Below are 26,983 nucleotides of genomic sequence, written 5' to 3'. Positions count from 1 at the left end.
CGCTCGCGAAATTGTCTTCCTTTTTGTTCCTTTCCCTTCAGGTTTCTTTTCCGTTCTAAAAAAAAAAACAACTTTGCTTTTTCTTTTTTCTTTATTTTGCAGGCCGGCCCCGGCGGGGCCTGTTGCCACCATACAGGCCTCCGGTTTTGATTTTGCGGAGGCCGTGTTTCCCTTCATGCCCCCTCAGCCGGGGTTTAAGAAGTGCCAGCGGTGTGCACGCCCGATCTCTCTCACTGACCCGCACAATTGGTGCCTACAGTGCCTGGGTCCAGAGCATCGGGCTGACACCTGCACCCGCTGTGCTACTCTTAAAAAACGTACATTAAAAAATAGACAGATCCAACAGAATATCCTTTTCGGTATCGGATCTGCCATGGAATCGGCCGCGCCGTCAACGGCACCGCAAAAGTCGGCACCGACTACTTCGACGCTGCCTGATCCTTCCTCGGGGGTCGCTGGCACCAGGTAAGCCGGCTAAGAAGCCTTCCACTTCCCTTGAGTGCCCTCCTGCCACAGCGGCGACGCCGGTCCTCCCGGCATCACGCCGACCTCGCAAACGCTCCGCCCCGATTTCGGTGAGTGCCTCGTCATCGGCCTCCTCATCGCTGGGGCATGGAGCGGCACCTATGGTACCGAAAAAGAAAAAAGCGGTACCGGTGCCTCCTCTGGACGACCACATTGCGGCCATACTCCAAAGCCAATTGCAGGAGCAACTACAACATCAACTCCAACACTTGTTGCCAGCAATGTTGGCCCCGCTCCTTCCGGTACCGGACCGGCCCGAGCCTCGCACCATACCACCGGTGTCGACACCATCGGTACCGTTGAACACGTCCATGCCGGTACTCGCGGCTGAACCACTCAATCCTCCCGTGCAACCACGCTCTGACGCCGACCCTTCCCGACATCGAGACCGACACTAGTCCCCCCGAGACCGGGACCGACACTGGTCTTCCTCCCCCGGTACCGTCTCGATGCGCTCTGGCAAATCTCTCTCTAAGACTCACCACACTGAGCCATCCACACCACAGTCCCGTCCTGCGCACACCGACGTCAGGGACCCGGACTTATGGGAAGAATCTCCACCCGGTACCGATGATGAGGCTTCCTCAACGGACGAGGAACCCTCGATGGTTGATACCAGTTCCAAACCTGAACAGTCCTCATTCACAAAATTTCTAAGGGAAATGTCGGCAGCTCTTTCTATCCCGTTGGAATCCGACTCTAAGAAGTCCCAGGCTTTCCTTGACGCCTTGGACTTCGAACAACCCCCCAAAGAATTTTTGAAGTTACCCGTTCACGACATCTTACAGGAAACTTTTTACAAAAATTGGGAAAACCCTCTCACGGTACCGGGAGCCCCTCGAAAACTGGATAGTTTATACAGGGTCATTCCTATCCCGGGGTTCGACAAACCTCAACTACCCCATGAATCCCTTCTAGTGGAGTCCACCTTAAAGAAAACCCAGGGCTCCAGTGTTTATGCCTCCACCCCTCCTGGCAGAGAGGGCAGAACGATGGATAAATTTGGCAAGCGCCTTTATCAGAATTCCATGTTTGCCAACAGGGCTAATAATTACACCTTCCACTTCTCCTTCTACATGAAGCATTTGGTGCAACAACTCTCCTCCTTACAAAAGTACATCCCTGAGCGTAAGGTCCCGGTTTTTCAACAACAAATTTCCAGTTTACTCCAACTCCGGAAATTCATGGTGCGCTCCATTTATGACTCTTTTGAGCTGACCTCTCGAGCATCTGCCCTGGCTGTTGCCATGAGGCGCCTGGCCTGGCTGAGAGTTTCTGACCTCAACATTAATCACCAAGACCGCCTGGCTAACACACCTTGTCTTGGTGATGAACTCTTTGGGGAGTCCCTGGACTCAACTACCCAGAAACTCTCGGCACACGAGACCAGGTGGGATACCCTGATCAAACCTAAGAAGAAGACTCCACCTGCTCGCCCCTACAGACAGCAGTCTTCCTACCAACGCAGGTTCTCTGCCAGACCTCTCAACCCGCCTCAACAACAGCCTCGCCGACCTCGTCAACAGCACCAAACTCAGGCGCGCTCACAGTCTCACCAACCTGCCAAGCCTCTCCCTCCGTCAAAACCATCTCAGCCCTTTTGACTCTTTTCTCCAGGGCATAGCCAGCCTCCCACCATCATTGCCTCTTCCTCAGCTGATCGGAGGACGCCTTCGACTCTTCCTCAGCCGTTGGGAAGTCATCACATCAGACCTGTGGGTCCTCAACATCATTCACCACGGCTACTCTCTCAACTTCCAGACTCTTCCTCCAGACAATCCTCCCATAGAGTCTGTTTCTCACTCCTCCCAATCCCTCCTCCTCCTGCGGGAGGTCCAATCCCTCCTTCTTCTCAATGCCATCGAAGAGGTACCTCCAGACCAAAGGGGTCAGGGCTTCTACTCCCGCTACTTCCTGGTTCCCAAGAAGACTGGAGACCTCCGTCCCATCTTCGATCTCAGGAACCTCAACAAGTGTCTGGTCAAGGAAAAGTTCAGAATGCTCTCCCTGGCCACGCTTTACCCTCTTCTCTCTCAACACGACTGGCTATGCTCCCTAGACCTCAAAGAGGCCTACACTCACATTCCAATCCATCCGACTTCACGTCGCTACCTTCGATTTCAGGTTCAGCACCGTCACTATCAGTACAAAGTGCTACCCTTTGGCCTCGCATCATCACCCAGGGTGTTCACCAAGTGCCTCATTGTGGTGGCGGCCTTTCTCAGGTCCCACAACCTCCAGGTGTTCCCCTACTTGGACGATTGGTTAGTGAAGCACCTATGTCTCCTCTTGTGCTACAAGCCACTCAGCACACCATCTCCTTCCTCCACCTCCTGGGGTTCGAGATCAACTACCCCAAGTTGCATCTGCTTCCCACACAGCGACTTCAGTTTATTGGAGCCGTCCTCGACACCACTCTGATGAGGGCGTTTCTCCCCTCAGACCGCCAATGGACCCTGCTCCACCTCTGCCGTCGGCTGCTCCTTCGTCGCTCCATTCCAGCTCGGCAAATGATGGTCCTCCTGGGCCACATGGCCTCGACGGTCCATGTGCTTCCTCTGGCACGACTCCACCTCAGGACACCCCAATGGACTCTGGCCAACCAATGGTCACAGACCACGGATCCTCTTTCTCATTCCATCTCTGTGATATCGTCTCTTCAGCAATCTCTTCAATGGTGGTTGAACTCCTCCAATCTTTCCAGTGGTCTACTCTTTCATCTACCCCCTCACTCCATGATCATAACCACAGATGCCTCCCCCTATGCATGGGGCGCTCACCTGGGAGATCTTCGCACCCAGGGACTCTGGATCCCTCAGGAGCGTCAACATCACATCAATTTCCTGGAACTCAGGGCCATGTTCTATGCTCTCAAGGCCTTCCAGCACCTTCTCTGCCCTCAGGTTCTTCTCCTGTGCACAGACAACCAAGTCGCCATGTACTACATAAACAAGCAAGGCGGCACCGGATCTCCCCTCCTCTGTCAGGAGGCCATCCGCATCTGGATCTGGGCCACGGCCCACAGTCTCTTCCTCAAGGCTGTCTATATCCAGGGCGAACAGAACTCCCTGGCCGACAATCTCAGCCGCATCCTTCAACCTCACGAGTGGACCCTGGATCCTCCCACACTCCACTCCATCTTTGCTCTCTGGGGCACTCCTCAGGTGGACCTCTTTGCAGCTCCTCACAACCATCAGCTGCCCCAGTTCTGTTTCAGACTCTTCTCTCCTCATCGTCTGACCCCGGATGCATTCCTGCTCGACTGGACGGATCGGTTCCTCTATGCCTTTCCTCCACTGCCTCTGATGTTGCGGACGCTATTCAAGCTCCGCAGGGACAGAGCCACCATGATTCTCATCGCTCCTCGGTGGCCTCGCCAACACTGGTTCTCCCTCCTGCTCCAGCTCAGCTCCAGGGAGCCCATTCCTCTTCCTGTGTTTCCTACTCTACTTACACAGCAGCATCAGTCTCTACTACATCCCAATCTGTCCTCGCTCCACCTGACAGCTTGGTTTCTCTCGGGCTGACCTCCCTAGAGAATCTGTCTCAGCCTGTCCGTCGCATTTTGGATGCCTCCAGGAAACCGGCCACCCTCCAATGTTACCATCAGAAGTGGACCAGGTTCTCCTCTTGGTGTCTACTGCATCACCACGATCCCACCTCATTAGCGGTGGAAACTGTACTGGACTATTTGCTCTCTCTATCCGATGCTGGCCTCAAGTCCACCTCAATCAGAGTCCACCTCAGTGCCATCACTGCGTTTCATGAACCTATCCTCGGAAAACCGCTTACGGCTCATCCCCTGGTTTCCCGGTTCATGAGAGGCCTCTTCAATGTCAAACCACCTCTGAAGCCTCCTCCAGTCGTCTGGGACCTGAATGTGGTTTTATCAGCCCTCATGAATCCTCCGTTTGAGCCTCTTGCCACTGCTTCACTCAAATTTCTGACATGGAAGGTGCTTTTCCTCATTGCCATCACCTCGGCCAGGAGGGTTAGTGAGCTACATGCACTGGTTGCCGACCCACCTTTCACTGTTTTTCACCATGACAAGGTGGTTCTGCGTACCCATCCTAAATTCCTTCCCAAAGTGGTCTCGGACTTCCACCTCAACCAATCCATTGTGTTGCCTGTCTTTTTCCCTAAGCCCCATTCTCATCCTGGGGAACAGGCATTGCACACGCTGGACTGTAAGCGTGCCCTTGCATACTACCTTGACCGTACCAGGGCTCACCGCTCGTCCCCTCAGCTCTTTTTGTCCTTCGACCCTAACCGTCTAGGTCGCCCTGTCTCTAAACGGACGCTTTCCAACAGGCTTGCTGCCTGCATTGCGTTCTGTTATGCTCGGGCCGGTCTCTCACTGGAAGGTGCTGTCACGGCTCACAGGGTCCGAGCTATGGCTGCTTCTGTGGCTTTCCTCCGTTCCACGCCCATCGAGGAAATCTGCAAGGCTGCCACTTGGTCCTCAGTTCACACGTTCACTACTCACTACTGTCTGTATACCTTCTCCAGACGGGATGGACACTTCGGCCAATCTGTGTTACATAATTTATTTTCCTAATGGCCAACCCTCCTCCCTCTCTGTTAGCTTAGAGGTCACCCATGCGTTAAGAATATGCTGCCTGCTTGTCCTGGGATAAAGCACAGTTACTTACCGTAACAGGTGTTATCCAGGGACAGCAGGCAGATATTCTTACGTCCCACCCACCTCCCCGGGTTGGCTTCTTAGCTGGCTTATCTTAACTGGGGACCACGCTCTCCTCCGTCGGGCGGGAAGGCACTTGCGCATGTGCGGTGCGGCCAACTAGAACTTTCTAGTTAAAAGTGTCCGTACCGGGGCTCCGTCGGTGACGTCACCCATGCGTTAAGAATATCTGCCTGCTGTCCCTGGATAACACCTGTTACGGTAAGTAACTGTGCTTTTCTGTCTATGGTGCTGATGAGTAGCAGAACTCCATTTTATGAGCCTCCTTCCTCCAAAGAGTTTACAAATGGAACCTTAAGCCCAGACATGTTAATGCAGAAACCTCCCTAATCTGTGAAAATGTTACTGTACTTTTTTTTTTTTTTTTTTCTAAAAACTCAATTTCTTCAGCGTTTGGCTTAATTGTGATTTTCTTTTCAGTTTGCAGGAGCTGCAGTCTGTCCTGCAGCGGAAGTCGAGTGGGAAGTTGGATAAAATGGCCGTCTTATTGTCTGAGCACATTAAATTGCAGCAGAGTGGGCAGTTCAAGGAAGGCCTGCGGGGGCCAGGCCGCAGCAGAAAAGTTCTGCAAACACCCCGAGGAGAATATACCATCGAGCGAGACAGACTGCCTGCTGGTAAGTGTATACTGCACAGACCCTGCGGGAACCCACTAACTAGTTTACACATGTAAAAATGCAGGGTTAATTGTAGGAACAGGTGGGTTGGGCAGGCTGCAAGGTGTGCAGAGTTTGTCCTCACCAAGGTGGGTTGTGTCTGAGAGGGGTCTTATGACACGACACAAGTTGTTGAAGGGAGGCTACCACATGTATGTGACCTTAGCTTCTTGATCCCATGTTTTACATCCAAAGTGGCATGCAAAAGAGCCCCTTGGAGTGTGGAGCTGAAGAGGTTGTCAGGGATTCTACTCCCGCTACTTCCTGGTTCCCAAGAAGACAGGAGACCTTCGTCCCATCCTCGATCTCAGGGACCTCAACAAGTGTCTGGTCAAGGAGAAGTTCAGAATGCTCTCCCTTGCCACGCTTTACCCTCTTCTCTCTCAACACGACTGGCTATGTTCCCTGGACCTCAAAGAGGCCTACACTCACATCCCAATCAATCCGACTTCACGTTGCTACCTACGGTTTCAGATACAGCACCGTCACTATCAGTACAAAGTGCTACCTTTTGGCCTCGCTTCATCGCCCAGGGTGTTCACCAAGTGCCTTATTGTGGTGGCGGCCTTCCTCAGGTCTCACAACCTCCAGGTGTTCCCCTACTTGGACGATTGGTTGTTGAAAGCACCTACGTCTCCACTTGTGCTACAAGCCACTCATCACACCATCTCTTTCACACTCAACACTTCCTAAGGCCAGGACCTGCTAATACCCCAAGCTAGGGTTACCAGGTTTTCCTTTGGGAAAATCCGGACCCATGACCACTCCCCTGGCACTTCTGCCCCTCCCCCAGGCAGCATGCATGGATGTGACGCAGTAACATCATGCGCACACTTGCGTGTGATGTCACCACATTGCATCTGTGCATGCGCAGGTGCCCCTTCCTGACGTGATTTCGTAGGGAATCGGACATCTGGTAACCCTACCACAAGCACTGTTCCCTCTAAGCAGAGCAGGAATCCTCCATCTACAATCTTGTCAGTGGGAGGGGGGGGGCAGGGCAGCAGGAGCTAAGGTTGGGGGAGGTGGTTTGTTGAGACTGTAGCTGCAGAATTGAGATGCGTCAGGGAATGAGGCTGGGGCTGGGCTGGCCAGAGTAAAGCACGACTCGGGGTGTGCTCTAAAATCTTCCTCTTAAAAGTCGGGCCCCCTTGGCAGCTCTGGTAGGGTGCCTCTGCAATACGAAAAGGAATTCTCTCTTCTCCACTTCACCTTCTCGATAGGCATGACTCTAGAAGCCTTGGGGAAAACTTGGTGGTGATTTTTGCCTCTGGGTCCTCTTCCCCCTAAACCACCACATTTCACCATGAAGGGAACTCTGTCAACTAAAATTCTAGGATTTACTCTGAATAATACCTTATCCTTTCATTCTCATCTCTTTAAGACAGTTTCCTCATCTTTTCTTTTCCTCCACCATATCCATTTCATTTGATCTATTCTTCATTTGGATTCTTTTTATTCTTTTGCACTCAATTTTTTTCTAAGCTTGATTATTGTAGCTGTCTTTATATTGGTCTCCTATGTTATCGGCTCCATCGGCTTTAGCTCACAGTTTGACCATATCACTCTTCTTCTCAAATCTGAACACCTTCTCCATTCAAGTTAGGGTTACCAGATGTCCAGGAAAATCCAGACATGTCCTCTTTTTAGAGGATTGTCCGGTTGCCTGGGGGGATTTCCAAAACCCAGTGGCGTACCTAGGGTATGTGGCACCCGGGGCCCATCATTTTTTGACACACCCCCCCCCCCCCCCCATGTAAAAAAAATTTTTTTTTTTTTTTTTTTGCAATAACCATGAAATGGAATAAATGGTCAGAATAGAAACAGGCAGTGAAAATTTTCTTTTATTGAACCTCATATATGTAACCATTATTCCAAACATAACATAACATAAATTATGTCTAAATTGTCATGACATTAGAAGTACATATGGAGTAGTTGCAGGTGATGCTTGGGACAGTTCTGATTGTGTTAGTTCGGTTTTATGTGTTTTTTGAATAGAAGGGTTTTTATTTCTTTTTGAAGGTTTTGCAGTCTGTGGTTGATATCAATTGGTTGTAGAGTTGGGGGTCGAGTGTTGCAGCTCGAATGGCTAGGAGGTTGTCGAACAGTTTTTTTCTTTTGACGTTTTTGGTTGGAGGGTGTGTGAATGGTGCACAAGTTCTCCTATGTCTGTTTGAAGTGGATTGAATTATTTAGCTGAAGAAATTAGTTACCCCCCATTCCACACACATTAATTCTCTTCCATTTTTGTTCCCATTATAAAAAACACTGATAAGTTCCCAGAAAAAAAATACATTAAAATAAGAAGTGAAAACAAAGGCCCCTACAGATGAGAACATAACATAAGAATAGCCTAACTGGGTCAGACCAATGGTCCATCATGCCCAGTAGCCCATTCTCATGGTAGCCAATCCAGGACACTAATACCTGGTCAAAACCCAAAGAGTAGCAACATTCCATGCTACCGATCCAGGGCAAGCAGACACTTCCCCCATGTCTTAATAACAGATTATGGACTTTTCCTCCAGGAATTTGTCCAAATCTTTCTTAAAACCAGCTACACTATCTGCTTTTACCATAACTTCTGGCCACTTCATTTTTAAGTTTAGATCTTTCCTTTCAAACAGAGACCTTGCTAGATGTCAAATACAGCACAAGGTAACTTCACATGGACTTAGCTGTGCAGGAAATGTGAATCTCCTCATACACCCACCATATAGTGCAAAAATGTGCAAAGGTCTGTTTTTTTTCTTTCGATCACTACATAGCCTAATGCCACACAAGCAGCGCTGTTACAAACATATTCTGTAGGTCAATGCTAAGGATAACAAAGTTTCCTTCCTTGGACCAGAAGGAGATAAACCACTGGAAGAGATCCCAAAACAACACCCAAAGACCCACTCAGTGTGTGAATCAGTTGAGTGGAGTGGACTAACTGGGGGGTGGAAATGGGCCCGTAGTTTGCTCAGCAGAATTTCCCAGACCACCTCTTCCTCTCAACACATTGACACGCTGCCACCATCACCACTAGGAACACCTCACTGGGTAGGCCAGCTATGCTATAAACTTTATAAAACACATTATTATATTTTCTTATAAAGCACATATTTTAACTGACCTCTCTGACATCCTCAGCCTTTCCATTCACAAAAATAGAAGGAAGAAAAGTTCCCATTTCCTGCTGTCTCATGTCCCCGGCCTATACAATATTTTTTTTCTGCAGACCCTTCAAAAGTCTGACCAAATCCTCGTTTCACTTGCATTATAAAGTACTGAGGATGCCATCTCTCCCCAATCCCAGGTCCTAAAGTCTAAGACAGTAGCGCAAACTAATGCTGCCAGATACAGGAAAAAAAATTTTGATTCGATTCAGCCCTATTGAATTGGTTTTTCAATTCGATTTTCCTGCCCAGTTGGGTGATTTTTTTTCAAAACTCCTGGTGGGTTTTATAGCTTTTTCACCCCCTTTGGCTTCTCCTAACCACACTGGCGCTGTGGTGTAAATAAAATAAAGAAACAAAAAGGACTTTTCCTCTTTCTGTTAAATCCTAGCTCACGTTTGCAGTCCAACACCAGCTCTGGCAGGATACACATTTCAAATCTGACATGTTATAATCACAAAACAGAAAATAAAATTAATTTTTCTACCTTTTGTTGTCTGGTTATATTTCAAATTTTGTTGGTCCAAGGCTCTGGTTTTCTTCTGATAACTTGCTTGTCAGGGTCTCCTTCTTTCTGCATGCTAACCATCCATCTGCCAACTCTGTCCTCCCTTTCCATTTCCCTTCCCTTCCCAGGAAGTCTGGTATCTTTCCTTTTTTTCATCTCCCTCCACAGATCCACCTTTTCTTAAATACCCTTTCATCCGGCATCTCTCCCTCTTTCCCCACCATCCCAGAGTCCACCATCTCTCCGTTTCTTTTCCTAATTACCCTCCTATCCAGTATCTCTATCCCTCCTCCACACCATCCCTTGTGTCCAATTTCTCTCCCTTTCTGTTCCTTCCCTCCCTAAATCCCATGGTCCATCATCTCTCTCCCTCTCCTCTATTTTCAGACCCATTATTTCTTCCCCCCCCAAAGTTTGGCATATGCATGTCTCTTTGAACACCCCCTTCCCTCTGTGTACTTCTAAATCATGGTCCCCCCCCAAAGGCCTGTCCCCCCTTAAAGGTCTGCCTGTCCCACCTTGAAGGCCTGCACCCCCCTTGAAGGCCTGTCCCTTCCCCTTGTAGGCCTGTCCCCCCCTTGAAGGCCTGCCTGCCTGTCCCCCCCTTGAAGGCCTGCACCCCCCGAAGGCCTGTCCCCCACTTGAAGGCCTGTCCCACCCCCTTGTAGCTTCTCCCCCCCCTTGTAGGCCTGTCCCCCCTTGAAGGCCTGCCTGCCTGCCTTTCCCCCCTTGAAGGCCTGTCCCCCCTTGAAGGCCTGCACCCCCTTGAAGGCCTGCACCACCCCCCTCGAAGGCCTGCACTCCCTTGAAGGTCTGCCCCCCCCCCCCGAAGGCCTGTCCCCCACTTGAAGGCTTGTACCACCCCCTTGTAGCTTCTCCCCCCCTTGTAGGCCTGTCCCCCCCTAGAAGGCCTGCCTGCCTTTCCCCCCCTTGAAGGCCTGTCTCCCCCTTGAAGGCCTGCACCCCCCTTGAAGGCCTGCACCCCCCCTTGTAGGCCTGTCCCCCCCCTTGTAGGCCTGTCCCCTTCTTGAAGGCCTGCCTGCCTTTCCCCCCCTTGAAGGCCTGTCTCCCCCTTGAAGGCCTGTCTCCCCCTTGAAGGCCTGCACCCCCCCTTGAAGGCCTGCACCCCCCCTTGTAGGCCTGTCCCCCCCTTGAAGGCCTACCTGCCTTTCCCCCCTTGAAGGCCTGCACCCCCTTGAAGGTCTGCACCCCCCCAAAGGCCTACACCCCCCCCCCGAAGGCCTGCACCCCCCTGAAGGCCTGCCTGCCCCCCTTGAAAGCCTGCACCCCCCCCCGAAGGCCTGTCCCCCCTTGAAGGCCTGCCTGCCTGCCTGTCACCCCCTCCCCCTTGAAAGCCTGCTTGCCTGCCCGCCCGCCCCACCCTGAAGGCCTGATGCCCCGACCCACCCCGAAGGACCGCTCGCCCCCCTGGCCTCCCCGCACCACCTATGAACAGCCGCAGCAGGATCGCGAAGTCAGCGTCAGCGAACCCTGCGCTGCTTCCTGCGCCACGGTCCCGCCCCTCCTCTGACGTCAGAGGAGGGGCGGGATCGCGGCGCAGGAAGCAGTGCAGGGATGCTGACGCTGACTTCGCGATCCTGCTGCGGCTGTTCATAGGTGGTGCGGGGAGGCCAGGGGGGCGAGCGGTCCTTCGGGGTGGGTCGGGGCATCAGGCCTTCAGGGTGGGGCGGGATCGCGGCGCAGGAAGCAGCGCAGGGATGCTGACGCTGACTTCGCGATCCTGCTGCGGGCTGCTTCACAGATGGTGCAGGAAGGTCAGTGGGGCGAGCGGTCCTTCGGGGGTGGCGGGGGACTGAACGGCAAGGCCGGGAACACCCCCTTAGGGCTGGTACCCGGGGCGGCCCGCCCCCCCCTAGGTACGCCACTGCCAAAACCCGTCAGTCTGTCTGGTTTTGGAAGACCCCAAGCTTGGGGCCACGTCTGGAGGACTTCCAAGCATGCATGTCCAGACGCAACCCTGAGCTTGGGGAACAAGAGATGAAGTTTGTGTGGGGGGTGGGAATGGGGGCGGAATGAGGCAGGGCCTCATGTCCACTTCTTTTTATTTTTTGTTACAGAAAAAATCCCTAATTTAATCCTCAGGTTTTCCATTTTTTCTGGCTAGCCTCTTGGTTTGCTATTCCTCCACCAGAGGGTGCTTTGTTCTTACTAGCAAAGTCTGTTGACGGCGTTCCTTCCTTCAGGCAACTGTTTAAGGATATACATAGAAACTCAAGTTTTTAAGTCATGGCCCCTACTCTGTGGAACTCTTTCCCTCTCAATCTCAGGCCTGAGTGCTCTTTTATAAAATTCAAATCTCAATTAAAAGCTTACTATTTCTCATTAGCTTTTGAACCTTAGCTTCCTCTGGCCTATGCTCCTTTGCTTTTCTGGATCTTGTTTTTATCTACTAGAATTATTTCTTTTGCCACCCCCCCTCTTGTTAATTTCCTTCCCTTATTATCCTTGATACATATTGAAACCTCCCCCTTCCTCTTTTTCTTTTGTTTCTGTAAGTCCTATATTTTTGTTATCTCATGTGTTTCTAAGTACAGTAAAACCTTGGATTGTAAGTAACTTGGTTTGCAAGTGTTTTGCAAGACAAGCAAAACATTTTATTAAATTTTAACTTGATATACAAGCAATGTCTTGCAATACAAGTACGTACAGTATACACGTGTCGCATCATCACAACTGAGCTGATGGCTCTTCTTTCTCTGGTGCTGCAGGAGTGTAGTCACTGTTTTAAATGAGCGAGGTCTTGCAATACATGTACGTATAGTATTTTGTATTAAAGTTTTTGGGTTGTGGAACGAATCGTCTGAGGTTCAATTATTTCTTATGGGGACATTTGCTTTGATATACGAGTGCTTTGGATTACAAGCATGCTTCTGGAACGAATTATGCTCGCAAACCAAGATTTTGCTGTATATCCCTTCCCCTTGATTTTTTTTACTTTTGTAAACTGCTTAGATTTAGGGTTGCTAGATTTTACTCTAGTAAAATCTGGACCCCAGGCCCACCCAGTTCAACCCATCCCCGCCCTATTACAACCCAGTCCCCCCCCCCCAGCCTGTCGGGCTGGAAGAAATTCACACATGCACGGATGCCTCGCAATGACGTCATGCACAGCATGTACGAATTTTCTCCTGCCTGACATGATTTAGGGGAGGCTTTTCAAACCCGGACGAAGTGCCAGGTTTTGAAAAGCTATACAGACCCCCCCCCCCCAGACATGTCCTCAAAAAGGACGACATGTCTGGGGAAATCCAGACATCTGGTAACTCTGCTTAGATATAATATCAAACTGAACTGAATTGCTGTACCCTGGCTTCACCAGCTGAAGAAGATGGACAGTATTTACAACATAGCAACAAACTCAAGAAATCATGAAAAAAAAACCCCTCCTCCCACTCCTTTTTGGTAATTTTGAAGCATCCTATGTAGCTCTCCTCTTCTTTACAGCATCTGCCTGGAAGTTTTTCCTTGATCTGTGAAATAATGTGTTGAAATAAAAGGAGAATGTAATGTGTCATCGGCTCAAAGGGCTAGCAACATATTTAGCACCGAGTCGACCTTTAGTCTCCATCTGGCAGAGGTTGATTTCATCTGCAGAAAGGACTTGGCAGGTTAAAACTTCACTTTTGGCTTGGGCTGGGACAAAATAAAAACAAAAGCAGTCTTGTAAGCTTCTCAACAGCAAGTTCCCAGGCTGGATGGCCCGATAGGGGGAAAAAAAAAAGCTGAGCTCCTAAATTTATGTTCCTATATTTGTTTTGTTGTTTTCAGCTAAAAATGCATCTTAATTTGGGAGCTTAGTTATGTTTATAAATTTAGGCCTGACATTCTAGTGCTAAGCTCTTAACTTCATTTCCCTGCTCAAAATCCTACTCCTGGCGGAATTCTCTGTGTCGGAGATCGCGGTTCGTATAAACAGTCAGGTCTACATTGGCAAAGGAAGAGGAGGTGACCTGCTGTGCAGAGGTTCACTTCCTCCTCTGCTGCCCCTGTCTGCAATGAATTCTGCACAGCATGTGTAGAATTCTGTGTGTTCTGAGGGGGGGGGGGGGTGAGGAGTTCACAAATTCTGCACTTGCAAAATACCTCCAGGAGTAAAATCCACCCCTATAGTTATCTACTGTGTATGGTCTTAAGTGTAGTTTAGTGAAATTGTTAGTATGAAAGTTAAACACTCAGCCCTAGTAAATTTTCAAAGAGGCCAAATTTGAAAACCCTCTTACTCTGCCCATTTTGCTATGCAATTCTCCAGTACCACAAACACAAACTCATACCAGGGGAATCCTGGGCATCATCATTGACACTAATCTTACATTTAGACTTTAAATTTCACAGATAATATAACACTCCAAACCAATGTTGCTTGATCTGGTCTATAAAATCATTATCCCAGGACAAGCAGGCAGGTATTCTCACTAGTGGGTGATGTCATCCGACAGAGCCCCGATACGGACATCTTGAAAGCATGTCTTGCTTGAAGAAACTTAGAAGTTTCGAGATGCCCGCACCGCGCATGCGCCAGTGCCTTCCCGCCCGATGTACCGGGCGTGTCTCCTCAGTTCTTTTCTTTCCGCGGAGCTGAGAAGTTATCTTCAATCTGCGCTGACTGAATTTCAGTTTTTCTTTGCCTTCTTACCCGCGTTTTGGTTTATTTCTTTGAATTCACTTCACTTTACTTTACTTTATTTAAAAAAAAAAAAAAAAAAGTTCAAAATTATTTCTTCCGGCGGTTCGGCCGGCCCGGCCTCGTGGCTGCGGCCTACCTCTTTCGACATTGCAGCGTCGATTTTCCGGCCTATGTCACGGCCAATCACCGGTTTTAAAAAGTGCAGCAAGTGCCAGCGTGCGATTTCGTTGACGGACCCGCATCGACGCTGTCTCCAGTGTCTTGGTCCGGACCACGTTCCGAAATCGTGCAGGCCTTGTTCCACGCTCACTGCGCGCTCGTTCAAGCGACGTTGCTTACTTTGGGAGTCGATGTTCAAGATGGAGACTGCCAAGGATCTGTCTGCTTCTACATCTGCTGAGGTTTCGCCGGTCCGCTCGAAACCTGCATCGACGACTTCCGCATCCAGCATCGTGAAGCCAGCATCGTTTACACCGGCTGCGGCTTCCAGTTCCGCTGCGGCGCCTGCCTCTGTCTCTTCGGTTCAGGTACCGCCTTCCACTGTCCCTCCCGTGGTCATCAAGGTGCCCAAAGCTACTAAGCAGAAGCACTTGGCCGCGAAGGAGCGCGAAGACCGTGCAGGAGGACCCCCTTTCGGTGCGGATCCCTCCATATCGGCTTCGCTTCGATCCCTGCTGGAAGCTCAGTTTGTCGAGCTTATGCAAACTATGGGACCCCGGCTTATCGCCAACATTCAGGGTGAAGTCCGAGCACCGGTCCCTGAGGGCGGTCCGCCCCCTCCCCCTCCCCCTCGCCGTTCGATCTCGCTGCTCGACGAGGGGGATCGGCGGAGGGCGGCGGATGCCTCCAGGAGGGCTTCCCTTCCTGATATGCCACCTTTAGAGCCCATTACTCCTCCACGGCAACAGGGCGCTGGGACGGTCCCTGATATTCGGAGTCCTGGGCATACTGCATTGCAGGAAGAGTTCTTCCGCACTCCATACCAGACTTGGGTGGCGCTGCGTGAGTCCGCGTCCTTGCCACCTCTGCGATCCACCGCTTCGAGCCCCATCCATTCCTTAGAGGCTTCGGGGGATCGTGCGATGCACAGAAGTTCTCGCTCCCCATCCCGGCACCGGGAGGGGCATCGTTCTCGTCACTCATCTCGACACTCCTCACGTCATTCGGAAGTGTCTCCACAGAAAAAGATGCAACGTTTGGGATACTCATCGTCCGATGTTTCCCAACCGGAGGGACCAGAGTATGAGGAACCATCTACCTCTTATTCTCCATGCCGGTCTCAGCTCTCCCTAGACCCGGAGGCTTCCACTTCGTCTAGTCCGTCTCAGCGGCCGGCCTTGGCGGACCAATTATCTTTCTCATCTTTTCTCCGACAGATGGCGGATGACTTAGATGTGACTTTGGATACTGGATCTAAATATTCTAAAGAGTATTTGGATACGATGCATTTGCCTCACCCTCCGGCGGAGACTCTTCGGCTTCCTTTGCATAAATTGCTGGACCAGACTTTCATGCACTGTTTTGAGACACCGTATTCTATCCCTGCGGTTCCCAGTAAGCTGGATGCTCGATACCGCATCGTTCACCACAAGGGGTTTGAGGGAGCTCAACTTTCTCATCAGTCTCTTCTGGTCGAGTCTTCTCTCAAGCGTTCTCACCCTTCCCAGGTCTACGCTTCTGTGCCTCCGGGCAGGGAGGGAAGAACGATGGACAAGTTTGGTAGACGAGTTTACCAAAATTCGATGATGGCGACTCGAGTGCTCAATTACAATTTTTTCTTCTCTTCCTATTTGGATTTCTTCTTGCCGGTCCTCCGCAAGTTCGTCCCTTTCATCGATGCTGAAGCTCGTTTCCAGTTTGAGGAGGTGGTGGCAACCCTGTCCCAGTTGCGCCTGCAGCTGATGCAATCCTCCTACGATGCCTTCGAGCTCTCGGCACGTGCTGCGGCCTGCTCAGTCGCCATGCGTCGCCTGGCCTGGCTTCGCACTATTGATATGGATCCGAACCTCCAAGACAGATTGGCTAATGTGCCTTGTGCGGGAGCGGATCTGTTCGATGAGTCTATCGAGACTGTCACTAAAAAGCTTTCGGACCACGAGAAGTCTTTTCAATCCATTCTGCGTCCTAAGCCTAAGCCTCAACAGTCTCGTCCGTCTAGACCGCCTCAAATCTACCAGAGGCGTTATCAACCAAGACAGGCTCCCCTAGCGAGACAGCCTGCGAAGAGGCAGCCTCCACAGAAGTCTCAGCAGAAGCCTCAGATGCCGGCTGCACCCAAGGCCACTCAGCCCTTTTGACTCTCTTCCAGGGAGCATAACCGACGTTCTGTCTTCCCTTGTTTTTCCCATCGGGGGTCGACTCCACCATTTTTATCATCAATGGGAGTCGATCACCTCGGACCTTTGGGTCCTTACCATCGTAAGAGAGGGATACTCTCTTCATTTCCAACGGGTCCCCCCGGACCACCCGCCAAGAGAGTATCCTTCCAATTCGATGCAGACCGCTCTTCTTCTACAGGAGGCGCAGGCTCTGCTTCGGCTTCGAGCCGTAGAGCCGGTGCCAGTAGATCAGCAAAACCGGGGGTTCTACTCCCGGTATTTCTTGGTTCCGAAGAAGACGGGCGATCTGGGTCCCATTTTGGACCTTCGGGTCCTCAACAGGTTTTTGGTCAAGGAGCGGTTCCGCATGCTGACCCTTGCCTCTCTCTACCCCCTACTCGAGCAGAACGATTGGTTATGCTCTCTGGATCTCAAGGAGGCCTACACTCACATCCCGATACATCCGGCCTCCCGCAAGTTTCTCAGATTTCGGGTGGGACATCTACATCTGCAGTATCGAGTGCTTCCATTCGGCCTTTCCTCGTCTCCCAGAGTCTTCACAAAGTGTCTGGTGGTGGTGGCCGCTGCACTCCGGAACATGGGTCTCCAGGTCTTTCCATACCTCGACGACTGGCTCATCAAGGCACCGTCGGCTCCAGAGGTCATTTCGGCGACCTTGACCACAATTTCTTTTCTGCAGAGTCTGGGCTTCGAGGTCAACTTCCCCAAATCACATCTTCAGCCCACTCAGTCTCTCCCCTTTATCGGGGATGTTCTGGATACCATTCAACTTCGAGCATTCCTTCCTCCTCAACGCATGGATGCTCTCCTTCTACTCTGCCAGTCGGTGTCTTCTCGCCCGTCCATTTCGGCGAGACACATGATGGTCCTCTTGGGCCACATGGCCTCTACAGTTCATGTGACGCCTTTTGCCAGACTACATCTCAGAATTCCTCAATGGACCCTGGCATCTCAGTGGACTCAGGTGTCCGACCCGTTGTCCCGTCACATTGTCGTCACTCCTGCTCTACGGCAGTCTCTTCTCTGGTGGATGACCTCTTCGAATCTCTCCAGAGGTTTGCTGTTTCACTTTCTTCCCCATCAGAAAGTTCTCACGACCGATTCATCGAACTATGCCTGGGGGCCCCACCTGGATGGCCTACGAACTCAGGGGTTCTGGACCACTACGGAACGACGCCATCAAATCAATCTTCTGGAGCTCAGGGCCATCTTCAATGCTCTCCAAGCTTTTCAGCATCTGCTTCACGACATGGTGGTCCTTATTCGCACAGACAATCAGGTCGCCATGTATTATGTCAACAAACAAGGGGGCACGGGCTCGGCCCCTCTTTGTCAGGAAGCTCTTCGAGTCTGGGATTGGGCGGTTCGCCACAACACCTTCCTCAGAGCTGTCTACATTCAGGGGAAGGACAACGTCTTGGCAGACAAATTGAGTCGTCTTCTCCAACCTCACGAATGGACGCTCCATTCCAAACCCCTTCATCAGATCTTCGCTCAGTGGGGAACGCCTCAGATAGACCTCTTTGCAGCGCCCCACAACTTCAAACTGCCTCAGTTTTGCTCCAGGATCTACACTCCTCTCCGCCTCGAGGCAGACGCCTTTCTACTGGAGTGGGGGAATCGCTTCCTTTATGCGTTTCCTCCCTTTCCTCTCATCCAGAAGACTCTGGTCAAGTTAAGATCAGACCATGCCACCATGATCCTAATTGCTCCTCGGTGGCCCAGACAACCTTGGTTCTCCCTTCTACTTCAACTCAGCAGCAGGGAGCCAATACTTCTTCCAGTGTTTCCTTCGCTGCTTACTCAACATCAAGGTTCACTTCTTCATCCCAGCCTGCAGTCTCTCCACCTGACAGCCTGGTTCCTTTCAACATGACCCCTCACCAGTTCTCTCAAGCTGTGAGGGAGGTCTTGGAGGCTTCCAGGAAGCCTGCTACTCGACAATGCTATTACCAAAAATGGACGAGATTCTCGACCTGGTGTATTTCCAATGCTACAGAACCTCAGAAAGCTTCTCTATCGTCTGTATTGGACTATCTTCTACACCTGTCCCAGTCTGGTCTCAAGTCTACCTCTATACGAGTCCATCTGAGTGCTATTGCGGCTTTCCATCAGCCTCTAATGGGGAAACCTTTGTCTGCTCATCCTGTGGTTTCCAAATTTATGAAAGGACTTTTTCATGTCAATCCTCCTATCAAACCTCCTCCTGTGGTTTGGGATCTCAATGTTGTCCTGTCTCATCTTATGAAGCCTCCGTTTGAACCTCTCAAAATGGCTCCTCTTAAGTATCTCACCTGGAAGGTGGTTTTCCTGGAGGCCCTCACGTCAGCCCGCCGAGTCAGTGAGCTTCAGGCCCTAGTGGCAGATCCACCCTTCACTGTATTCCATCATGACAAGGTGGTTCTCCGTACTCATCCGAAATTCTTACCTAAAGTGGTCTCTGAATTTCACATCAATCAATCCATCGTGCTTCCAGTATTTTTTCCAAAGCCTCATTCTCATCCTGGGGAATCTGCTTTGCACACTCTGGACTGTAAACGTGCTCTGGCTTTCTACTTGGATCGCACAAAGCCCCACAGGACTGCACCTCAACTTTTCGTCTCCTTTGATCCAAACAAGTTGGGACGACCTGTATCGAAGCGCACCATCTCTAACTGGATGGCGGCTTGTATCTCTTCCTGCTATGCCCAGGCTGGACTATCCCTTCCCTGTAAGGTCACAGCCCACAAGGTCAGAGCAATGGCAGCCTCTGTAGCCTTCCTCAGATCGACACCGATTGAGGAGATTTGTAGGGCTGCCACTTGGTCCTCGGTTCATACATTCACCTCTCATTATTGTCTGGATACTTTCTCCAGACGGGATGGACAGTTTGGCCAAACTGTATTACAAAATTTGTTCTCTTAAGTTGCCAACTCTCCCACCATCCCATTGGGGTTAGCTTGGAGGTCACCCACTAGTGAGAATACCTGCCTGCTTGTCCTGGGATAAAGCAATGTTACTTACCGTAACAGTTGTTATCCAGGGACAGCAGGCAGCTATTCTCACGTCCCACCCACCTCCCCTGGGTTGGCTTCTCAGGCTAGCTACCTGAACTGAGGAGACACGCCCGGTACATCGGGCGGGAAGGCACTGGCGCATGCGCGGTGCGGGCATCTCGAAACTTCTAAGTTTCTTCAAGCAAGACATGCTTTCAAGATGTCCGTATCGGGGCTCTGTCGGATGACATCACCCACTAGTGAGAATAGCTGCCTGCTGTCCCTGGATAACAACTGTTACGGTAAGTAACATTGCTTTATTGCTTTTCCCCCCTCCTTGCTCACTCTTCTAACGCACTCTCTGATTATCAGTCAATGATACTGCCAGTGATGAACCAAGGGGTGGGATTCCACCCTGGGTGCATTCTCTAAGCAGATGCACAGCCAGCACACCAGGTCCAGGACCTCCCACCCTATTCTGCCTCTGCTGCTTTCCCGAACCAGTATCAGTGGCAGTAAACTTCAAATTCAGCCATTGTGGGACATTCCTGCACCTCCTCAAGGCTGCCGTCTGCCACCTCCGATGTCACTTCCTTGTTTTGGAGCAGAGCCGGCAGCCATGGGGAGGTGCAGAAAGGTCCAGCGATGGCTGCATTTAAGTTTACAGCTGCTGCTGTTGTTGGTTGAGAAATATACAGCAGCGTTGGGGAAGTGAGGTGACAGGATACTAGATGGCATTGTGGTGGAGGGAGAGAGAAGGGAGCAGGATACCAGTATGGAAGGGTGGTGGAGGGAGAGGGAATTGGGGTAGAGGGAGAGAGAGGAGGCAGATGCTGATGGAATTCAGGTGCAAGGAGAGACAGACAGAAGGGAGAAGGATACTGGATGGAAGTGGGGTGAAGGCAGAGCGATGGATGCTGATGGAAGTGGGGTGAAGGGAGAGAGAAGGGGCAGACATTGGATGTTGGGAGGGAAGGAGGAGCAGATGCTGGACAGAAGTAGGGATGGGAGGGAGAGAGAGAGAGGGGTACAGTTGCTGGATGGAAGAGGGGAAGAGAAAGAGATCAAATGCAGGAAGGAAGTGGCGAGGAAAGAAAGTGGAGAGAGGGTGCAGATGCTGGATGGAAGTGGAGAGGACAGAGAGGCGAAGATGTTGGATGGAAGGGGTAGAGAAAGAGGGCACACAATTGAAGGAGGGGATAAATAAAAAGGACACATGCTAGATGGGAGGAAGAGGATAGAGTTGGTGAAATACTGAAGGGGTGAGGGAAAGAGGTGGCAAGCTATAGGTATATACAGTAAAAAGAGAGAAATTGATGACTGGATAGTAAGAGAGAATTTAACAGATACAGAAAATAAATCGAAAAGGAAGGGAAAGGAGAGGAGAGAGTGCCAGACTATTGGGGAAGGGGAGGGAAGGGAAGAGAAGAAGATGGATGCCAGACTAATGGAGTTGGAGGGAGAGATACAAGGGAGAGGCAGACAGTTTCTGGAAGGGGCATAGAAGAGAAGGCAGACAGTGAATGGAAGGAAGAGAGTGATAAGAAGATGAGGAAAGCAGAAAACAAATATGACAAAGGTAGAAACTTTTTTTTTTTTCCTATTTCATTTATTTATTTATTTTTTGCTGTAGGATAATGTAGTATTGTAGCTGTGTTGATTAAACATTTATAAACAGAAAATGGAAATAAGGTGATCCTTCTATTGGACTAATTTTACTATACTATTATATCCTGTAATTTTTTGACATGGATTCAATGCAGCTAACAGAAGACTTTGTATAGCGTCAACAATATGGGCAGTTAATAAAGCAGTATACATCAAGCTAGAGTCCTCTATAAGGAGAAGAGAGATGTTTTTAGTGTTTTCTGGAAGTGAAAGTAAGAAGGAATCCATCAGAGTGATATTGGGAGTTTGTTCCAGATGTATGGAGCTTGGTATTCAAAAGTTGACTCACATTGCTTTTTCCAGTGTACTTGAAGTGGTGATGGGAAGGGGATCTTGAACCTTTGGCTTGTTCTAGCATTGAGGAAGGAAGGCATAACTGCGATGCTTGTTGCGAGTCCATATGAAGTTTCGTTGTATAATGTTATGTGGGTAATGCATGCCATCTTGAATTGGATTCTTTCCTTTATGGGCAGCCAATAAAGCTTTTTTAGAAGTGAGTGACCTTGTCCAATTTGCTGGCTCTGAGTATTAATCTGGCAGCTGTATTCTGAAGCATCTGCAACCTTTTAAGTTCCTTTCCTGTGATATCACTTTATAGTGAATTGCAGTATGGTAGTAGGATTGCTTGACAGATTATCCTAAAGTTGTGGTGGGTTAAGTCCGGCCTGACTGTTCTCAGTTGTCTTAGTCTGAAATAGAATATTCTCATCACTGCATTGATTTGGTCTTTAAAGGTCAGCGATGAGTCAAGAACTTTGCCCAGTACCTTGGAAGTTCTTTTGATTTTTATCTTCTCACCTCTGTGTATGTCAGTGATTCAAAGTAGCCAAACCAGAGAAGTTTGGTCTTGGACTTGTTCAGTTTGAGGTAGGTTTTTTGTGACCAGTTGCTGAGATAGTCAGTTGCAATTTTTATGTGTTGCAGTAGATTGTCCAACATGTTTCCAGTGTCTCAAAGGAGAAAGATGAAGTCTGCGTATGAGAAGATTTGAACTTGTGGAAGGTTGAATCTTTTACCAAGAATGCTTATGTATAGACTGAATAATGAGGGGGAAAGTGGAGAGCCTTGCGGAACTCTGCAGGTGACTTTCCAGCTTTGCAACTTATTCCCATCCTTCCATATCTCATAAGATCTATTTCTTAGGAAGTGGGTGAACCATTGTAGTACTTTTCCTTGCACTCCCAGTTCACATAGTCTCAGTAATAATAGTGAATGGTCTACGCTGTCAAATGCTGCGGATATGTCAAACTGGAGCCCTTACTTAGGTTAAGTATGACCTTAAGAGGTAAGTTCCAGTAGCAATGATTCTGTGCTGTGCATGGCCCTGAAGCCATGTTATGAGGTGTGAAGACCATTCACGTTTTCCGAGTGTTGAAGTAGAATTCTAATAGCTTTGCGGGTCATGGGATACCTACCACTGGCCTAAAATTCTCTACTTTAGTTATGTCTAGTCCAGGATCTTTAGGTATTGGGGTTAGGGTTGTGCTGGATATTGGCACTGGGTATTCGCCTAGGCTCAGGCATTTGTTTAGTAGCATTGTCAGCCATTATATGAATTTTGGTGAAGCCTATTTCAGAAGATGCGAGCAGGGCAAAAGTCTAATCGACAGTGCTTCGGGTCCTATTTTATTAGCCAGGTGTTAGTTTCTCTGATGGAGATTGGTATGAATTCTGTCCAATTACCGTCTGTGGGTATTCTCTTTGCTTCACTGGCATTTATTCTGTCCTCGGGTGAGTGAGTGAATGTTTTCTTTACCATTCTAATTTTCTCTTGAAAGTAGTGTGCTAGTTCTGCTGCATTGGGTTGCTGTATGTTGGGGTCTTCAGTTATGTCTTTAGTATCTATGAGTGAGTTGAATAATCTAAAAAGACATAGAGTAGCAACTCCCATAAGTCACTCTAACCACTACATTCATGGTGGAAAATGTGAGCCCATCAACCCCCCACCCAACCCTACTTTACGGCCATATAGGTGCCACCTGCAGCCATAAGGGCTATTGGGGTTGTAGACACGTGGGTATAGTAGTTTTTTTTTTTGGGGGGGGGGCTTACCATTACCTATAAAGGAGTTCTGGTGAGATGTTTATCTATCATCCTTCATGTGAAGCTCACAGCAGTGCCCTCTAAGGTGCCCCACTGCTCTGTTGCCATGTCTGGGTGACCAGTCCATTAAATTCAAATTCATTTATAACCCGCCATATCTTGGCAGTTCAGAGCAGTTTACAGCAAGAAGATCTGCCGGACACAGATGAATTACATATCGGATTACATTAATTGCGTGGCTGAAGTTCTTAAAACAGATTTGTCAAAACAAATACATTACATTCCGAAGTATTTGTATGGCTGAGATTTCTTACGTGAATTTATCACACAGATAAGATTTCACAGATTTCCTGTACATTTTGGTAGGATAGTGAGTTCACAAATAGACCACTTAAGGTGTTGCTCCACGTACTGGTCTGGTAAGATAAAGTTTTGTCCAGAAACTTTTTTTACAATACACCCTTTTAGCATAGGGAAAGAACAAAGATTTTCCGCCTAGGTCGAGAGTTCGTAGAGAGTACAGTTTAATCCCATTATAAAGGACTTCAAGGGACCTGGAAAAATGGTCCATTATATCCAGAGTTGCATTTTTTTTTTTTTAAACTTTATTTAGGGCAACTTGAAACAATGTAAATCGACGAAGAACAGTCACTGCACAAGCATATCAGCAACATCAATAACAAAACTCAGCAAAACATTGGTATGGTACGAAATGATTGCAAACTAGAACATTGTACTGAAAAGAAAAATACTCTTTGTCATTTTTTTTTTTTTTTAATCGTCTGTCTGGATGTCCAGGCCATTGGGATGCCCAGACCACCAGGACATCTATCTTTATACCACAATTTTGGCTATAGCGGACAAGGTCCTCTAGTCCCGGCCAAGCGCCATAATAAACATACAGAAAATCATTGGATAAAGCAGACTTGCATATAATGGACTTTTGGATATAACGGACAACTATTTTGGTCCTTAAAGCTGCTTTAAGCTGTAGTTTTATTTGGCCTACAAGGCACGTGACATGGGACTAGAGGACCTTGTCCACTATAGGCCAGGTTTTGTTATATGCGAGTTTGTTATAATGAGATTATACTGTATAAAGTAATTAATAAGACAAGTGGGGCAAGTCCTGCCAGCGTTTTGTAACATAAACATGCTAGTATGAATATAATTCTGGCCTCCACTAGCAGCCAATGTAGTTTCTTGTAGTTTGGAGTAATGTGATCTGATTTTTTCAATCCATATATCAAACGTACTGCCACATTTGGAATGATTCTTAATCTCCCATGTCCAAATGGTCTTGTTCTGGGCATTTGGAACTTGGGCAAAATTGTGGTATAAAGATAGATGTCCTGGTGGTCTGGGCGTCCCAATGGCCTGGACATCCAGACAGACGATTAAAAAAAAAAATTATTTCTAGGCATATGATGGTTTGCCTTTTGAAAATAGGCATTTTCTTACTACAGATTTTGGATGTCTAGCACCATACGTCCAAATCGGACTTAGACGTACATTTGAAAATGCCCCTCCACGTTTCCTACAACTGTTGATAACCCTAATAGCTATGTTTTAGATCAATGTGAAAAAAAAAATATATGATCATATAACACCTCGCCTGGATAAAGCTCAGTGGCTACCAGTATCTTACTAAGAAAGGTTTGGACAAGTTCCTGGAGGAAAAGTCCATAGTCTGTTATTGAGAAAGACATGGGGGAAGCCACTGCTTGCCCTGTATTGGTAGCTTGGAATATTGCTACACCTTGGGTTTTGGCCAGGTACTAGTGACCTGGATTGGCCACTGTGAGAATGGGCTACTGGGCTTGATGGACCATTGGTCTGACCCAGTAAGGCTGTTCTTATCTACAAAATAATACTCTATGGGGGAAATTCTATAAATGGCGCCTTAATCTAATTTAATCAGGATTTTTTAATTGCATTTATTCATTATAGGTTCAAGGCAATTAACAAGATAAGAGGTCCATGCAGCATCATGGGGAAAAGGTTACATCATGTCATAGAGGAAGGTTACAATAGGGGAAAAAGTTACAACACATTATAGAGGAAGGTTACATTGTTGCAAGAGGGGAAATAGTTACATCGCATTGAGGAAGACTGTGACATTGTCATGGAGAGAGGGTAGAGTTACTGAGCTGAAAGGACTTTATCAAATAGGTATGGAACCTAAGTTAAGAGGGAAATGCCATTTCAAATGGTACTTAAAATTTTAAGGCACCTATGGGCGCCTAAACGAACAGTGCTAGAATTGCACCTCTAGACGTGCCTACTGGCACCCAATGCCACTATAGGTGTGGCCATCAGAAGAAGTGGCGTTAGGTGCCTCTAGAGCAGGGGTGTTGAAGTCCCTCCGAGGGCCGCAATCCAGTCGGCTTTTCAGGATTTCCCCAATGAATATGCATGAGATCAATTAGCATACCATGAAAGCAGTGTATGCAAATATATCTCATGCATATTCATTGGGGAAATCCTGAAAACCCGACTGGATTGCAGCCCTCGAGGAGGGACTTTGACACCCTTGGTGTAGAAGGAAGCTGAAGTATAGAGCTGAGAGATAAAAGACATCCTTGGACAGTTGAATATCAATCACTGGTGGCGCAGTGGTTAGAGCTACAGCAGGAGCACCCTGAGGTTGTGGGTTCAAATCCCACATTGCTTCTTGTGACCCTGGGCAAGTCACTTAATCCTCCACTGCCCCGGATTCTTTGACTTTTTCTCTTTCAGACTGTTAGTGCAGTCTCTTATTTTGAGTACACCGGATTATTGTAATATTCTTTGTCTTCACTTTCCAAGAAAAAATATAAAAAGATTGCAGATCATTCAAAATACTGCAGTGCGATTGATTTTCGGACTGAAAAGAACTGATCACGTATCGCAATATTATCACAGTTTGCACTGGCTAAAGTAATTTTAGAGCTCAGTTCTATATGCTTTAAAACAGGGGTGTCCAAACTTTTGGCTTCCCTGGGCCGCATTGGCCGAAAAAAAATGTTTCTGGGGCTGCGTCAACACACAGTCACTGCAGCAAGACAGAGGAGGGAGCTGGCAAGACGGTAAACACCCAGGGGCAGCAGGTTGGACACCCTGCTTTAAAGCTTTGAATGGACTTCTACCCATCCATCTTCTTAACCACTTTAAATTTGCAAACAGAAAACATTTACGCAAAGTACGATTCTTTGACTTTCCATCAGTAAATGGATGTGTCTATGGACAATTTTTGGGTAAAACTTTGGCTTATCAGGTGGCTATGTGGGAAAAAGAAGTTAGTGCTTCTATATTATTTTTTACTTCTTATATGGCATTTAGAAAAATGTTAATATATTTGTTCGGCAAATATTTTGATTAATTTGCTGTGTTTATATTATGATTGATTAGTATTCCCTGGCTTGTGAACTGCACAGAACCGCAAGGTAGCTGCAGTATATAAGAATTCATGTTATGTTATGTTAGATTGTGAGCCCCCTGTGACAGACAGCTTAGCGGGGTTTAAAAAAGGTTTGGATAATTAATTAAAAGAGAAGTCCGTAGTCCATAGGAGATGGCTTGGGGAAATCCACTGCTTATTCCTAGGATAAGCAGCATAGAATCTGTTTTGCTACTTGGGATCTAGCTAGGTGCTTGGAACCTGGGTTGGCCTCTGTTGGAAACAGGATACTGGGTTTAATGGACCTTGGGTCTGTCCCAGTATGGCAATTCTTATGCTTTAAGTACCTATATGTAAACCACTTTGAATGTGGTTGTAA

At 48.6% G+C, this 26,983-nt stretch overlaps 1 protein-coding gene across 3 annotated transcripts in view; it reads left to right on the top strand.

Moving 5' to 3' along the window:
* LTBP4 (latent transforming growth factor beta binding protein 4) overlaps positions 1-26,983 on the top strand; it is a 506,304-nt gene that overhangs the window by 181,442 nt on the left and 297,879 nt on the right. For all 3 annotated transcript variants that reach the window (XR_004540381.1, XM_033955323.1, XM_033955322.1), the window contains exon 4: positions 5,648-5,844. Coding sequence is in view for 2 of the 3 variants with exons in the window: in XM_033955323.1 (XP_033811214.1) it covers positions 5,648-5,844 (197 nt within the window). In the remaining variant the exon portion in view is untranslated. The remainder of the gene's footprint in view (positions 1-5,647; positions 5,845-26,983) is intronic.

The sequence above is a fragment of the Geotrypetes seraphini genome, chromosome 8 (assembly GCF_902459505.1).
Source record: "Geotrypetes seraphini chromosome 8, aGeoSer1.1, whole genome shotgun sequence".
Taxonomy (NCBI): domain Eukaryota; kingdom Metazoa; phylum Chordata; class Amphibia; order Gymnophiona; family Dermophiidae; genus Geotrypetes; species Geotrypetes seraphini.
Note: the sequence above shows the minus strand (reverse complement) of the source record. Positions and strands in the feature narration are given on the sequence as shown.